The 15,736-nt window shown below is 49.8% G+C and overlaps 1 protein-coding gene across 2 annotated transcripts in view; it reads right to left on the bottom strand.

Annotated features, from left to right (window-relative positions):
* Positions 1 to 15,736, bottom strand: part of CDYL (chromodomain Y like) — a 101,076-nt gene that overhangs the window by 48,838 nt on the left and 36,502 nt on the right. Inside the window, exon 1 of one of the 2 annotated variants that reach the window (XM_074348040.1) lies at positions 13,859 to 14,029. The exons of the other annotated variant lie outside the window; for it this stretch is intronic. Within the exon in view, the coding sequence (XP_074204141.1) occupies positions 13,859 to 14,014 (156 nt within the window). The 5' untranslated portion in view covers positions 14,015 to 14,029. Of the gene's footprint in view, positions 1 to 13,858; positions 14,030 to 15,736 lie in introns of those variants that run through there. 2 annotated transcript variants of the gene reach the window in all.

The raw sequence follows: 15,736 nt of genomic DNA, 5'->3' as shown, positions 1-15,736 counted from the left end.
TCCCCAGTAACATGAGTATCAGGGACGGTGTGTCCTGGACCAGGGGTGATGAGCAGTTTTTGTGGGGAAGGGTCCCTTTCTGTTTCCCCCAAAGCCCATTTAGGGAGACTGCTGGGGTGGAGGGGGCACATACAATGTTTACACAAAACCCAACAACCTAGAGGTGATCGTGGGATGGGAGACTCGGAGTCTGCCAAGGAAGAGGTTCTGGTCTCGAGGTGCTGCTGGCCTGGCGGGAGGCCCTGGCACCCGATGGGTTTTAAAGTCCAGTTCTGCTGCCTGGAGTCAATCCAACCACCAAGTCCACCAACAGGTACAAAGTCCCTACAACCCTGCTTTTACCGAGGATACAGTAGGAAACAAAAACGGTCTTGCCTTCTATCTTGGCAGTTACATGCAAGTGAAAGGGGTCAGGCACATTAATAAATGGGAACTGCATTAAGTACATATAATCGTTTAGATGAAAAAACCACAGGGAGAGGACAGGGAGATGGAGAGGTGGCTCAGGAGGGGGTGAGCCAGTGGTCACCGAGAACATGCAGCCGGGGGACGCCGACGTGAACCCCACACAAGGCAGGGTGTGCCTGGAGTGTGTGAGGAGCAGCGAGAAGGCCACAGAGGCTCAGGTGGGTGGGGGTAACGGGGAAAATGGGGTCGACCAGGCCAGGGAGGCTGGGGGCAGGGGGAGGGCTCCATTCAGTGCCCTGCAGCCCAGCTCTGCTTGGGGTTTGCTCTCGGCAAGATGGAAGCCACAGAAAGGTCCTGGGCAGAAGCAAGTAATTTCAGAATTACAACACCAGCCACTTTGTGGAATTAACGAGGACCAGCAGGTGCCGTGATCATCCTAGAGAGAGAAGTGGTACTTGGACTCAGCAGTGATGGAAGAGAGACGGTGAGCAGCAGCTGGATCTGGGATCTACTTTCAAAGAAGTGTTAATAAGACCCCCCGATGGGCCGAATACAAGCTGTGCGGGAAAGTGAAGAACGCTGGCCAAGCAAGACACTTGGCCTGAGTAACTGGAAGGACAGAGCTGACGTTCACTGGGATGCGAGGAGATACAAGAACTCAGTTTTAAACACGTGAAGTGGAGATAGGGAGGAGGTCATTTGACTCAGACATGGGGACTGCGGGCTAGAGACAGAAGCCTGCGATTCGCAGGCATCACAAGTCATTAAACCCGTGAGACCAGGCAGGGAGCGAAGTGTGGGTGAGGATGGAAAGGAGTTCCAGGACCAGGCCCTGAGACACTCAGCCACGCAGAAGGCAGACCGGACAGGAGAAGCCGGCAGGGACTTGCAGGAAGAGCGAGGAGCGGCACTGGAGGGGGACTAAGACGTGGGTCCAGAAGCCAAGTGTTTTGAAGCGGGGTCAGTCAGTCACGTCTGATGACCTCAGTAGAAGAAATCAGGCCCACAAGAGGGGAAAGAAGAGATTGACAAACCCTTTCCACTGAAAAAACAACCATAAAACTTGGCAAAGTTGTCCAAAACAGCTATCTCAGGGCCCTAGGAATCCAGAGGCAACCATCAGGTTGAGAAGCAGGTACTCATGAGAACCGCTGAGCTGAGTGCCCCCGGCGGAGGCCGGTGGCCGTGCTGCCCGCGCCTGCTGCCCCCCAGCTCTGGCAGCGAGGGGCACCCCCAGCGCGGGGCTGGCCTGGAAAGCCTGAAGCTTAGCGGGCAGGGGGACTGGCACGACGTGAAGCAGAAGGCGGAAGAGGCGGCGGCCCTCCGGCCCGGGCTGAAGTCCAGCAGCGGCGAGCGACAATGGCGGGACAGGCAGAGATGTGAAGGGGGAGCCTGGAAGTGAGGCGGCCCCCGGGGCCTGAGGAGCAGCCCACCTGCCACGTGTCCAGGAGGCCCTCGAGGGGGCCGGCACAGAGTGAAACCCGGCAGGCCTGGGGGCCGCCTGAGCTCTGAGTGCACTCCCAACCCAACCCAAACCCAGTGCAGAGGGTGGAAGCCTACGGGCTCGAGGCATCTGACCACAGCCTCTGACCAAAACCGGACTCACAATCTATGCAGACGCAAGAGTGACCCCTAGAAAGTCAGGCCACAAATCAAGGTAAGAACTGGGATGGAGGGAGCTGAGCAGAGAAATCCGTGGCCATAGTTCCCTGGATGGCATTCAGGCAAGTGACTGAAAACATACACACACACACTCGCAAAACAACCTCAATAAATTCAGGGAAAAAATTAAAATTCTGAAACACACACACAACACCCAGAAAGTATGAGTCACACTCAGGAATTAAAATAGTCAATGAAAACCATCTCTCAGTTCACTCATAATTTGGATGTAGCAGAAAAAGACTTCAAATCAACCTTTATAAGTACATTTAAAAAACATGTTTAAAGAACTCAAGGAAAACATGATGCCAATTAGAATGGGGAATAACAAAGAAATAGAGCCTACCAACATAGAGCAAACACTCTAGAGCTGCAAAACAAAGTGAAACGAAAAATTCACTAGGTGAACAACAGCAGATTTGAGAGGGGAGAAGAAAGAATCAGTGATTTTGGGAGATCAACAGACTTTATCCAAAGTGAAGAACAGAGCAAAAAGATTAAGAGGAAAGAGAGAGGGGGAGGGAAAAAAAAGAGATGTTTAAGAAATAATGGCTGAAAACATTCCAAGTAAGATGAAAAGTAATTATTTATACATTTAAGAAGCTTGATAAAGCCCAACTAATGTCAATACAAGGAGACCCTTAGAGATACAGTTGTTGAAACTCTGGAAGCTAAGACAGAGAAAAATCTTAAAACCAGTGGGAAAATAACAAGGTAACATGCATAAGGGAACAACAATACAATTAATGCTTGACTTTTCATCAGAAACAATGGACAAGCAGAAACCAGGGCAATGACGTATTCAAAGCACACACACACACACAAAAAAAGGCCCCAAGAATTCTATATTCAGCTTAACTACCCTTCCAAATGAAGGCAAAATAAAGACATTCCCAAATAAGTGACACTGAGAAAAGCCACCACCAGCAGAGCTGCCCGACAAAAAACACCAAAGGAAGTTCTACAGGTTAAAAGAGAAAGACTGCAGACAGTAATGCAAAGGCAGGGGAAGACAGGAAGCGGCGGGGGACAGCAAACAGGTGGGGGAATACACAAGACTGGCTGAATACTGTGTCTTCCTTCTAGTCAATTTCTTAAATGAGGCCAGACTGTATAAAGCAAACATTACAACACTGTACACACCTGATACACTGGCTGTAGTGTATGTAACTTTACGTGGTATAATGTATGTAACAGCGCAAAGGGAGCGGGGAAATGGGAGACGTGTTTGAGTTAGGATGATATACTGACTGGAATTAAGGTAGTATGAACCTGAAGTAGACTGTAATAAAATGCATATTATAATCCTCAGAGCAATCACTAAGAAAATAATTCAAATATATCATTTTTTTAAAAAAATCACAGAAATTAATATGGTGAAGGCAAAAAGTGTTTAACATAAAAGAAAGCAGGAAAGAAGAAACAATGACATAAATAGGAAACTAGCACAGTGACACACTAAATCTAATCGTTCCAATAATTACATGAAATAGGAAAACTAAAGACTCTCAACAAAGAGCAGAGGTTGACAGATTGAACAAAGCAACTATGTGCTCCACAAAAGACTCGACTTTAGATTCAGAAGTAAAAATAAAGTAAAAGGACAGAAAGATATGCTGTGCTCAGAGTAGCCATTTGAGGGTGATTATATTCACATTAGACAAAACAGACTTTTAGCCAAGAAATACTCCTAGAGACAGAGAGGAACACTTCATGATCATCATGATAAAAAAAGGTCAGCATTTCAGGAAGGTAAAATGACCATGAATGCATGCATATACCTAAAAGAGTTATAGGAAGAAAAACCTAACAGAAATGAAAGAAACAGACAACTCTACATTTAGAGTTGAAGACTTCAATATCCTACTTATCAACAACTGACAGAATAAAACAGAAAGTCAGTAATGATACAGAAAACCTGAATGCTATCTATCACCTCACTCTGCTTGACACTTACAGAACACGCCGTCCCGTAACAGCAGAATACGCACTCTTTTCAAGTGTACACCGAACATGTACCACAACAGACCATGTTCTAGGCCCTAAAACAAATTTCAATAAACTTCAGAGGATTCAAGACAGAGACCCTGACCTAGACACACCACCCCGAAACTATCAGAAGCTAAAGACAAAGAGAAAATCTTGTTCACTGACCACAAGGAATTAAATTAGAAACCAACAGTTTTGGAAATTTTCCAGAAAAAAGTACAGGGGAAGTGAGAAGGCATTTGGAAGTAAATGAAAACAGCATAACTTCAGTGCTTAGAGGGAACTGTATAGCTTTAAAACACCTATTCAGAAAAGAAGGACAAAAGTTTAAAAATCAATCATCTAAGCTTTCCACCTGGGGAAACAGGAACAGAAGAGCAAATGAAGTCTACAGCAAGGGGGAGGTAGCAGGTGATACACATCTGAGCAGAAATCAGTGTAACAGCAAAAACCACCACCTAGAAAAATATTAAAGCCCAAAGCTGGTTCTTTGACAAGATCAACAAAACTGATACAGCTTTACCTAGAATGACCTAAAAAAGAAGAGAACACAAATTACCAATAGCAGACATGGAAGAGGGGACATCACTATCTACGTGGCAGGAATTTAAAGGACCACAAGGAAACAGCACGTAATGTGACTCTGTGCTGACAAATGAGGCGACTTTGGTGAAATGGAGAAATGCCTAGGAAAATATAAATTAGCACAACAGACCCTGAAAGAAACAGAATCTATACAGATTTACAAGTGAACGAATATACAGTTAGTAATTTAAAGTCTTCCCACAAAGTGCGGGCTCACATGTCTTCGTCTGTGAACTGTACAAAATATCTAATGAAGAAAAAAAATCCCATACAAACAGTCAGAGGACAGGAAAGACCACGTTCCATCTCGTTCTCTAAGGCCAGTATTACCCTGACAGCAAAGCCAAACGAGGACATCACAAAAGCAAAACTCAATAAAAACAAACAAAAACCCCTACAGAATACTATTTCCAAAAAACACAGACACAAAAATCCCAAACCAAATTCACCAACACAGAAACAGGATTACACACCATGCCCAAGTAGGATTTATCCCCAAAATACAAGGTCAATTTCACATCTGAAATCAACTAATGTCATACACTGTATTAACAGAATATAGGGTAAAAGCTACACGATCATCTCAATGGGCACCGGTAAAGCATCTGACGAAATAAAAATTCATGACCAAAACTCTTAACAAACTAGAAACAGAAACTTTCTCAACTGGATAAGGAACGCCACAAAAACTCTACAGCTAATATTGTGAACTTAACGTGAAAGGCTGAAGATATTCCCCTAAACATCCTAGAAACTACAAGCAAGATGTGAGTTCTCAGCGCTCCTGCTGACCCTCACGCTATGGGTTCTATGCAGCCCAAAAGGCAAACACAAGTAGAATGGAAAGAAAGAAGTAAAATTATCTATACTTGCAAAGGACATGATCTGGTATGCAGGGGAAAAAACCTGAGGAATCTACAAAGTAACTATGAGAACTAACAGGCTGAAGGCTACAAGATCAATGTGTAAAAGTCAACTGCTTTTCCATATTTGCTGTATTTCTATATTACAGCAAAGGATGATCCAGAAGTGAAAATATGAAAGCAATCCCATTCAATATATTGAAAAGGATAAAATACTTAAGAATCAGTTTAATAAAAGTTCAAGAATTTGACTCCGAGAACTTCAAAATGTTACTGGAAGAAATTAAAGATGATCTAAATAAATGCTCTGTACAGTGGTGGGCCCCACCGTGCCCGGCAGCCAGTACTCAGGGTGCCTTCACAGAGTGGAAGCTGGGAGAGGAGCTGGAGGTTGAGGACCAGGGTGAAATGGAAGACTCGCGAATGCTTTATCTGCACGTACAGTGTGGTACGGGGTCGTGATGGTGCTTGGGATTTGTGACCAGCCACTAAAAGCAGCGTTGCTGATTCTGGAGAAGCAGCCACAGTGCTCTGTGTCCCTGACACATTTCTTCAGACCCTTGGTTTCCAGCTCTCTTCTCATGGATCACAGCCGCCGTGACACTCTGGGGCAGAGGAACACCCGCCATCAGCACTAATGGCCTTAACCATACAAGTCTGGCATTAAACCCAGAGAATAACATCATCTGAATTTATAAAACCAGCATGTTGACGCAGGCCCAAGACTGGTCCATTCATCAGCCTTAAACTTCCTCTTTGAGGCGAATTCATCTGATTCTGCTTAGTTTGCCCATCTGCAGGACCAAAGCCAACCACATCCTAACACTGGCTCTTGCTCTAATGAGCAGCCCAGGGAGTATACTGTGTGGGGGGCGACAAGGAAGCATGAGCACCTTCACTGCTGCTTGTGTCCCGGAACAGTTCCTGACCCGGAACCCTGCTTCACCTTGACCGCCCCCCTGGCTCTAGTGCCAAGGATGTGCCGACGTAACTAACACTCTGCTTGCTCAATCTCCCAGCGCCTGCTTTTTAATAATGTTTTTAAGCCTGTATTTCATGAGGAGAACTTCCTACCAGACAGATTACCCTTACTTCATGTGACAGCAATGCTTTCCTCGGGTCTCCCCAAAAGAAACATTCTGATAATATAAGAAAGTGGGGGGAAGAGAATTATCTATATCCTGATTGCCCACCTAACTAATCAACCCTAACACTCTGCGATAACTGATTCGGGTGTTTCAAAATAAAAACACAGTATGATACAGTTGTAACCCGCTGAGCACCCCAGCTCCTCGGGGGTAACTACTGTTCCGAACGTGATGTTTATCACTCTCACATGTCTCTGGAAAAGTGTACTACTTACGTGTGTGTATCTAACACACAGTAAGTAGCACTTCACATGGTTTTAAACTCTATCTACTTCTCTAATTCTCACCAGTGTTTCTGAAATTAATCCATTTTCATACATGCAGACCTAGCTCACTCATCTTAAAGGCTGCGTAGTATTCCACAGTGTGAGCAATACACCCATCCATTTACCCATCCTCATGCTGATGGACGTTTGAGTTGCTTCCCGTTTTTGTCTACTGCAAACAATAATGCTGCAGGTATCCTTGTCAACAACTCCTCATGCACATGGCTACTTCCGTAAGGTACATGCACCTGGGAGAAAAACTCCTAAACTTGGTGGTACAAGCGCCCAGAACGTAACCAGACTATTACCAAACTGCTGCCAGAAGAGGTTAGATTAACTGTTTACACTTCAATCGGCAGCAATTTTTTCACAGCCTCGTCAACACAGTAACATCTTAAAAGTTCGGTTGGTGTGCAGTGGTAGCTTCTGTTTTTGCACTTTCCTGACAATGGATGAGAAGAGAATTCTTACAAAACTTTATTTCCCATCCTGATTTCCTTCCCCGTGAGCCCCTGTTCACACTTTGCCGACTCGGCCATATATACAGGGGATCTAATTTTGTTTCTTTCTCACACGGATGGTGGAATATCCCAGCACCATGGCCTGAAGAGACAGTCCTTTCCATACTAGTCTGTAACCTCATCTTTGTCACTTACCAAGCGTCTACCCACGACTCACCCTTCTGTTCTGTTTGCTCCCAACATCAGCACCACGCTGTCCGTAATGCCACATAATAAGCACCCTGTTCTGTTTACAAACTATCTTGGCTACTCTTGGCACAACATTTCCCAACGTGTTACAAGGTCAACGTGTGTCGTGTAACAATAACTCAACAGGGGCGGTGGGGGGTAGGCAAAATGAAAACGAATACACACTTTATTTGGGGACTTATAGAGAAAATTCCGACTTGATGGTTTACTCGGGAGAAACAGACATTACAGAAACAAGCCTTCCCCGTCCACGAGCATGAAACCGCTCCATTCGGTTCTTTAATTTCCTTCAGTAAAGCTTTACAATGCTTTCTGCGTATTTTATTTGATTTACAGGTTTGTGGTTATAGTGTTTTTGCTATCGTAAATCTTGTAAAAGTATATAAGCAACTTGGTACTCTGCCTACAGGAACACAGTTGATTACTTGTTTGTCTTGTGTTCAACCTTAACTGAACTCATGGTTTCTGTGGTTCCTACGCAGACAGTGCCATCCGGCGTGGCCCTGAGGCGACGACAGCAGGCCAGCCCCTCTGCCCCTCTGCCCCTCGGGCCGGTGAGGACCTCAGGGATGTTCATCAAAGCATCACTGGATGAGCCGCAAACAGAACTAGAAGGAACACGCACGTGGTACCAGAACGTTCTGCTTGTTGCGCCGCATGTCCCACCGGCACCCACACGCTTTGTCTTGTGTTTTCAGTGCTCTGTGCTAGAGAAGCGAGCAACTGCTGCTAATGAATTAGCCCCTCTCTGCACCCTCCTGATGATCCGTAACATCCCGGACATCACACGTGTGTAATAAAACACGAAGCCTGTGGTTCAGAAGAAAACACAGAAGCCTGAACTTGTTCCTAAGCTTCTCGTACGTTGTATCTGCATCCGCAGGCGTTCTCGTGCCAGCCTGGCCCCGAGCCAGCCACCCGGACCGCCAGTTTGCCCCCTGCAGTCGGAGCGGGAGGCGCTGAGGGGAAGCGGGAAGCCGGGAGGCCAGGAGAAAGAAGAGGTGGTGCCGGCAAACACAAACCCCTTCATTCAGCACACACCCAGCTCACATTTTTAAAAGCTCTCTGTAAGTGGGGGCAGCGAACAGAACTCTCCCCTAAACAAGGAGGAGGGGCCCTAAAACGCAGGCCTGCAGAACTAGCGCTCGTCAAAGCCATCTGATTCTCCAAGAGCAAAGTTGACAGTAGAAATGTCCTTTTATGTAATAATAGCCCCCGAAAAGGCCGCCACCATCAAGCCAAGCTTCCCTCACAAAGAGCATGAGCTGGGGGCAGGACCACGGCGGGCGCGCGGCCCCACCGGGTCCTCGTGTGCAACGCGCCCGAGGGGCCGAGGCCAAACGCACCGAGCGAGGCTCCCAGAGCCCGCAGGCCCGCCGCACACGACGGCAAGGGCTACAGGAGAAGCACCCGGCTCACAGGGCCGAGCTCCCAACCGCAGTGATACTACTCTGACATCCTAACCCAGGAACGGGTTTGCTGCCCAGTGTTCGCAGCAGCACTGTGCACAGCAGCCAAGACGGGGGAACAACCTAACTGCCCAACGGCAGATGACCTCATACAGGAGCTGCGGCGTATGCACACAATGGAAAGCTACTCAGCCACACAAAGAAAGTGCCATTTGCAGCAACAAGGAACTGTATTCAATATCTTGCAGTAAGCTATAATGCAAGACAATATGAAAATGGGTATGTGTATGACTGAGACAGTGTGCTGTCCACCAGAAATGGGTGCAACACTGTAAACTGACTATCCTTCAATTAAAAAAACAAGAACAGGTTTATTCCACTGAACACATTTCTACGAGGACTTTGGTTGTGTGTCTTTCTGAAAACATCACAAAATAGAAATCATCAAGGAAAGCATAAGAAGGCACAGCCCAGCCACCAAACCAAAAACCTGACCATGAACAACCCTTAGAAAAACAGTCTATCTGCGATGTGTGCCCAGGGGAACTTGAGCTCCGGGACCGCTCTGAAGGCCCTCCAACAGATGACTGGCAAACACGCCGGGAGTGACCCGGGGGCACAGGAGGTAACTGCACTGCACACACCATCAGCAGAGCCCGTCTGGCTTCCAGCGTCTGCCCAGTGCTTCTGCGCCATTTACGTGCTTTCATTTAGTTCTTCCCGAACCCTACAAGGTAAACCGAGTCTAGCGCCCCTTTTGACAGAAAAGTACGCAGTCCCAGCTCAAACCCAGACAGCCTGATTCTGGGGTCTAAACCCTCCACCTTCATGCTGACGGCTGTTAAGTTTTAAGCCTGTAATTCTAATCTGTCCTTGAATTAAAAAAAAAAAAAAGGGCAGGCCACAGGAAGGCATTTACGACGCCGACACACCCCAGCAAAGGAGGGGGGCCCCAGACGGAGGTGCTCGCCCCCAGGCCTCAGGCTCCACGCCCCGTTCTCTGCGGGGCCGTGGGTCACGGGGGCACCTGCCCCAGAGGGCGGCTGTGGGAGGGAGCTGATGCACCTGGGGAAAGCACGCCAGGGCCGCCACCTACTGAGACCAGATTCCTGCTACTACACAGAACAGGAGGCGAGACCAGGAAGAAGGGTGGGGGGCGTGCCAGTGCTCTGGGTCTGATGTCAGACCCCCCCCCCGCGCTCCCCCGTCCCTGACGTGACTTACTGGCTGCGTGAATCTCCTGTGTAACTAAGTCTCCCACATACAAAAATCAAAGCTGTTCTTGTTGGAGGGCGGGAGGAGTAAGGTCTCCCCTGGGATCAGAAGCATATTTTGAGATAACAGGAGTCAGGGAAGAGAGTGACTGAGTGAGGGTCCTAACTGAAAGTCTGCATTAAGAATCAGCACAGCTTAGACGGGCCGGAGAGACAGGGAAGGACGCAGGGACCCTGAGCTGGTGCAGCGCACGAGGACAAGCAACTCGTGAAGGAGCCGAGCCTCCAGGGCGCGGATACAGATCTGCATCCGAACACGAGGCGTGGTCTTTCTCCTCAACGGGCAGGGTGGGAAGGAAATCCCAGCAGAAGCCGGCTGAGTCCCCCCCGAGAGAGCTGGAGGAGAAGCAGCAAGCATCAGACCCCCGCGAAGTCAGAGGAAAGGGCGGGACAAGCCTCAGTTCAACAGGACCTTCTGAGAAGCAGGCTGAAAGAAAGAAGGTTCCCGAATCCAAGGACAGATTTTACTGAGATACAGAAGAAATCAGTGCAGGTGGAGGCTCATTGCTGTTGTCATAAAATCAATTCCATGGATGACCTTTAATAAAATGAAGCAGAGCAGAGGATGCTGCGTACGGCAGGGTGATGTCCTGTGAACCTTTACACTTCATACACTTACATATGGTAAGGAGGCTGTGATATAAAATGTATTTCTAACTGTGGGTTACGGTCAAGAAAAGTTCTGAGGAAAAGGGGCCACAAAGAACTGTCAGAAGGATCTGTGACTCCCCTGGCCCTACTCCCCAAGGGGAGAAGCTACGAGGAGAAATTCTGGGGTGCTGCGTGCGTAATTCTCTCACTGGACAGTCTGTGGCTTTTTGGCAGATTCCGGAGGGATCTGGGGCTCACAGAGGTTAAAAATCGCTGCGATAAGAGGGGATGAGCAGAGGAAAAGGCCAGTTCTCCTTCACTTACAGGGTTAGATACTGTGCTTTCACGGGCGCTTCCTAGGGGATCCGTCATGAATCAACTAATGTAAATAAACCATTCTTCCATCTAGCTGTAGCGTCGATCTGAAATCCTAAAGCTGCCAAGCGTGAAATAATTATTTCCTTTCATTTACTCCTAAACCAACCCTATCTGGACACACAGCAGGCCCAGGATCCCAGCATTCGGTAAATAAGCTCTTGTTTACTCTCCCTGCATATTTCATGACTGCAACCAGATCTGGTCAAATTCCAACCTGTCCCGACACCCAGGCTCGGACTCTCGGCCGCGCTGGACCTGCCCTTCCCTTAACCTTCGCCAGCTTTGAGCACAAGTGCCCAGGAGAGTATAGGCCAGATGTGAGTCAGTGCAGGGGAGCTTCAGGCACAGAGACCTCCCCGTGACCGACACCCCAGGGACGTGGACTTGGAGGCTGCCAGCCGCCTGGAACCGAGTCTTCCTCATGCCGCCACCGACAGGGCAGAACTCCCGTCTGTAAACACCGAAGGGGACCAGCTCCCACCTGCCGGCCTTGGAACCACGCTTCTCTTCACAAATGGCCACGAGACTGGGTGGCACTGTGTCCCCGCAGCCTGGCCTCTCACCAACGGAGAACCCTGACCACGTTAGGAGATGCGTGTCCTGTCTCCACAGACACTCCTCCTAAAATGACAGCGCCTGCAGGCAAGTCCAGCGGGTGGAGGGCACCCCCTCCACTGCTGCATCCGCCAACACAGCTCACCAGGGGCACATTCACACTGAGACCTGGCGGGTCAGCACTGAGCGTCAAACTGTGGGAATTCGCACACACAGGATGATGTGAACACTTCAGAAGTGCGAGCCGGAGCCTGACATCCAGGGGGCGCGCAGGCCTGCCCACCCACCCGTTACATCGTCAGCTGCACGGGGGGCGGGGGCGGGCCTGGGCCACCTCGCTGAGCCCAAACGCAGAGCGCACGACGTCTGACAGGGGTGTGGGCAGATGTGAGAAGAACAAAGGAGCCCACGAGAAAACGCTCCCGCGGGCTAAAACTTGGACAATGCAAACAAAAAGAATGACTGCACTGGAATTGTTGAGGAAAAATCAAAAGCCCGATGACACACACACAAATGTAAAACCCTCACTTATCAATGAGAGTGACTTTTATACCAAACCACAACTGTTAAAACTGGTAAAAAGCATTACGCCTGCGTTTCTGGGGGAAAGGCAGTTCTCCCTTGCTGATGACAACAAGCAGGCCCTTCTTTACAGCATAATTCTGCTTCCTCAACCCGGAAGAAATGACAGAAATCACCACCCTGCAACACCAGCCAAGACTCAGCGCGGACCACCAGTGGATGCTAGATTCACACGACGAAACATGGGTGGAAACGGGATTCCCGCCCGGGTTCGAGCGCTGCCCCCGGGTGCCCTCCTAAGAGGAGGGAAGGCGCCCCGCCCCGCTCAGCTCCCACCAGCGGGACCACCTGACCCCGGGCCCGGGGAGGGGGTGTGAGACCGAGCAGCCGGCCTTCAGCCCAAACTTCCAACTCCCAGGAGGGGCAAGGAAACAACAAGAGACCGGCCCAGCCACTTCAAAAAATCAAAGTAAGATGAGTAAAGCAGGAGGCTTTCCAGGACAGGGAATCACACGGCACGTGGTGTTCACCAGCGTCCTCATCGCCACTGCTGACGTCTGACCTCCCTCCAGCTGCTGGCTGGTAGTCTGGGGCCGTCTGCCCGGAAGCAGGTTAGCCCCTGACCTGATGGTTTGGCTCTCGCGGTGAAGAATGAAGAGTGAGCGACATGCTTGCACCGAGACAAGGCTGAGAAGCCACATGCCGGGGCCCGTGGAGATCAGTGACTGCCCAGGGGGACTTTTACCAAGACACGGGGTGCACGAATCTGTGAAGACAGGGAAGAGACACATGGACTCACTGCTCCCTGCTCGGTCCTGGTGTGTGCACGTGCACGCGTGCTTCTCCCATCTCAAAGACCTGCAACCACAGACGACCCCAGACTCTGCTCCCTGCGCCCACAGCACTGGAGGTCTTGGGAGAACCAGACCTCCCGAGAGCAGGGACGCCTGCAGGACTGGGGATTTAGGTGAGATGAGATCTGGGACACTTCAGCGAGCTCACAGTGAGGACAGCTAACCGGGACCAAGCACTTCAGCCGTCAGCGTGCCAAGCGCTGGGCGGGATCTTCACGAATCGCCTCACAGGAGTCCCAGGATCCTGGGACACCCCTTTACAGGTGAGAAAACCAAAGGTGCCCAGAACTGAGTGGCCTGCCCAAGGTTACGGAATTAGCAACAGAGCTCGCTGGGCGTGGACCCAAGTCGCCCTCCACCAGGCAGGACGCCCTCTGCTTCCATGTGAATGAGTCACCCTGGAGGAGCCGCGCCCACCAAAGTGGGTGTCGTCACTGTCCCCACCAAGCGACCTCCCCACAGAACAGCTGCATCTGTTTGAGTCAGTGAGGGGACAGTGCCTGAGGCCCGAGGGCTAAGCCACAAGCCCCGGTCAGTCTTAGCCAGCCACCGGCAGAACGAGCCTCAGGGAGTGACCGCACAAGCCCCGCCCTCATTCAGCGTCTCCAGTTCGGGACAAGAGCAACAGCACGAAGGAGCCTTACCGTGAACGTCCGCCCTGTGAGCACCACCGGGCTGTCGCCGTGAGCTTCCGGCGCCAGGCGCAGAACAGAAGTGATCGGAGACCTAGACCGCTCTATCTCGAGATGCTCCGGCGGTAACAGCCCCTTGGCTGATGGAAGAATGTGGAAAAAAGACATCCGGGTCCACTCGGCAGGACGCTGGGGACTGCCACAGCTGGGTGGCATCCCACTGTGACACTGGGGTCGGGGGATCGGGAGAGGTAAAGGACTAATGAGACAGCCATTTCCACGTGCCTCCACTCTGGGCCGGGAACCAGAAACCTGCCACTGCCCTCACACCCCGAGGACACTGGTGCACGTGGTCACTGGGGGACCATCAGTGGTTCTCAGGTGGTCGGTGCTGGGTTCAGGCGTGGGGCGGACGTGATCAGACTTGGGTCTTACAGCCGGCAAGGCAGGGCGTGTAAAAGCAGCGAGTGCACTGGAGGTGAGGAGAGCAGCCCAGCGGATGTGAGGCCGTGGCTGAAACCCCCTGGGAAGCTGCTCTGGCTCCAAGCTGGGAAATGGAAAGGGAGTCCCGGAAAGCTAGCTTCACGGACTTAGAAGAACCACCGCATGTGCTGGTTGGCCTAGGACAGCCCTGACTTACACCTGCTGCCTCAGTGTCCACCTGGCCTCACACGTGTCCTTCTTCATTTTCAAGTAAGCCCTGCGGTTTGCCCTCACACTACAAGAAGCCAGCAGCAGCTTCTCCAGCCTCTGCTTTGTGTGTCTTGCTTCTGCCATGGTCTCACTAGTCGTGTGCAAGACACACGTGCAGTGAACAGAGTTCTTGTTTTAACCTGTGGTTAAATCCGAAAGCCAACCAGCAGCAAACCACCTACTCTCCAGACCCTTCCCACTGGTGAATTCCATCAACATCATCAGCCTTCTCAAATTCTTCCCCAAGCAGAAGAGGAATACTTCCTAATTCATCCTATGAGGCCTGCGTTATCTTCTATCAAAGCCAGATAAAGAGGTCACAAGAAAACCAAACTATGCATACTTATGAATACAGAAGCAAAAATCCTTAACAGAATACAGTGGCTTCGCAATACTCACAGTAGTTATGTCTTGTACAGCTGCCATAAATACTGAATTAGTGAACGTTGGACCGCTGCGCCTACTGTGAAGTACATGTGTGCACACACACCCCTTGCGTAGATCACCATCTTCAATCCTAAGAACGACTTACCCCGATGGACTTGTTCTTCTTTACATCATAAAACAGAAAGTGAGGTTCAGAAGTGGTAAGTGACTTTCCCGAGACTGCCCCCCACCACAAACACCAGAGCTGCGCATCCAACTTGGTCAGCTGGCCCCAGAGCCACAGCTTCTTGCGCTGTGTTGCACTGCCCCCTACTGTCCGCATCCTCTGGTCACCTCTGCGTGAGAGCTGAACCAAGAAAGCTTAGTATCTCTCCGGTCACCTTCAGCTGGGGAGGTGCGTGTCACGCGATTTCAGTTTTTCAGCACTCTGTGCATGCCCCGAGTAACCATGAAAGCACCACACTATTCATCTGGGGGCTACAAATGAATTTTAGCATGTAGGAGAATTCACACATATGGAATCCACAAACGAGGATCAGCTGTATTACCAAACTGAAGCCAACAGCGTATTAAGGGGATTACGGATCAAGACCAGATGTGATTTGCCCCAGAAATGCAAGGGTGGTTCAACGTAAGAAAACCAATGTAATATGTCATACTTGTAAAACAAAGAGAAAACACAAGACCATCTCAACCAATGCAGAAAAGTCACTGACAAAATCCAGCACCCTTTCACGATAAACTTTCAGCAAACCAAGAACAGAGGAGAACTTCCTCAACATGATAAAAAGCATTTATGAAGAAGCCGCA

Source organism: Camelus bactrianus, chromosome 20 (assembly GCF_048773025.1).
Source record: "Camelus bactrianus isolate YW-2024 breed Bactrian camel chromosome 20, ASM4877302v1, whole genome shotgun sequence".
NCBI classification, from domain to species: Eukaryota; Metazoa; Chordata; class Mammalia; order Artiodactyla; family Camelidae; genus Camelus; species Camelus bactrianus.
The sequence above is the reverse complement of the archived record's forward strand: the minus strand, read 5'-3'. Positions and strand labels throughout refer to the sequence as shown.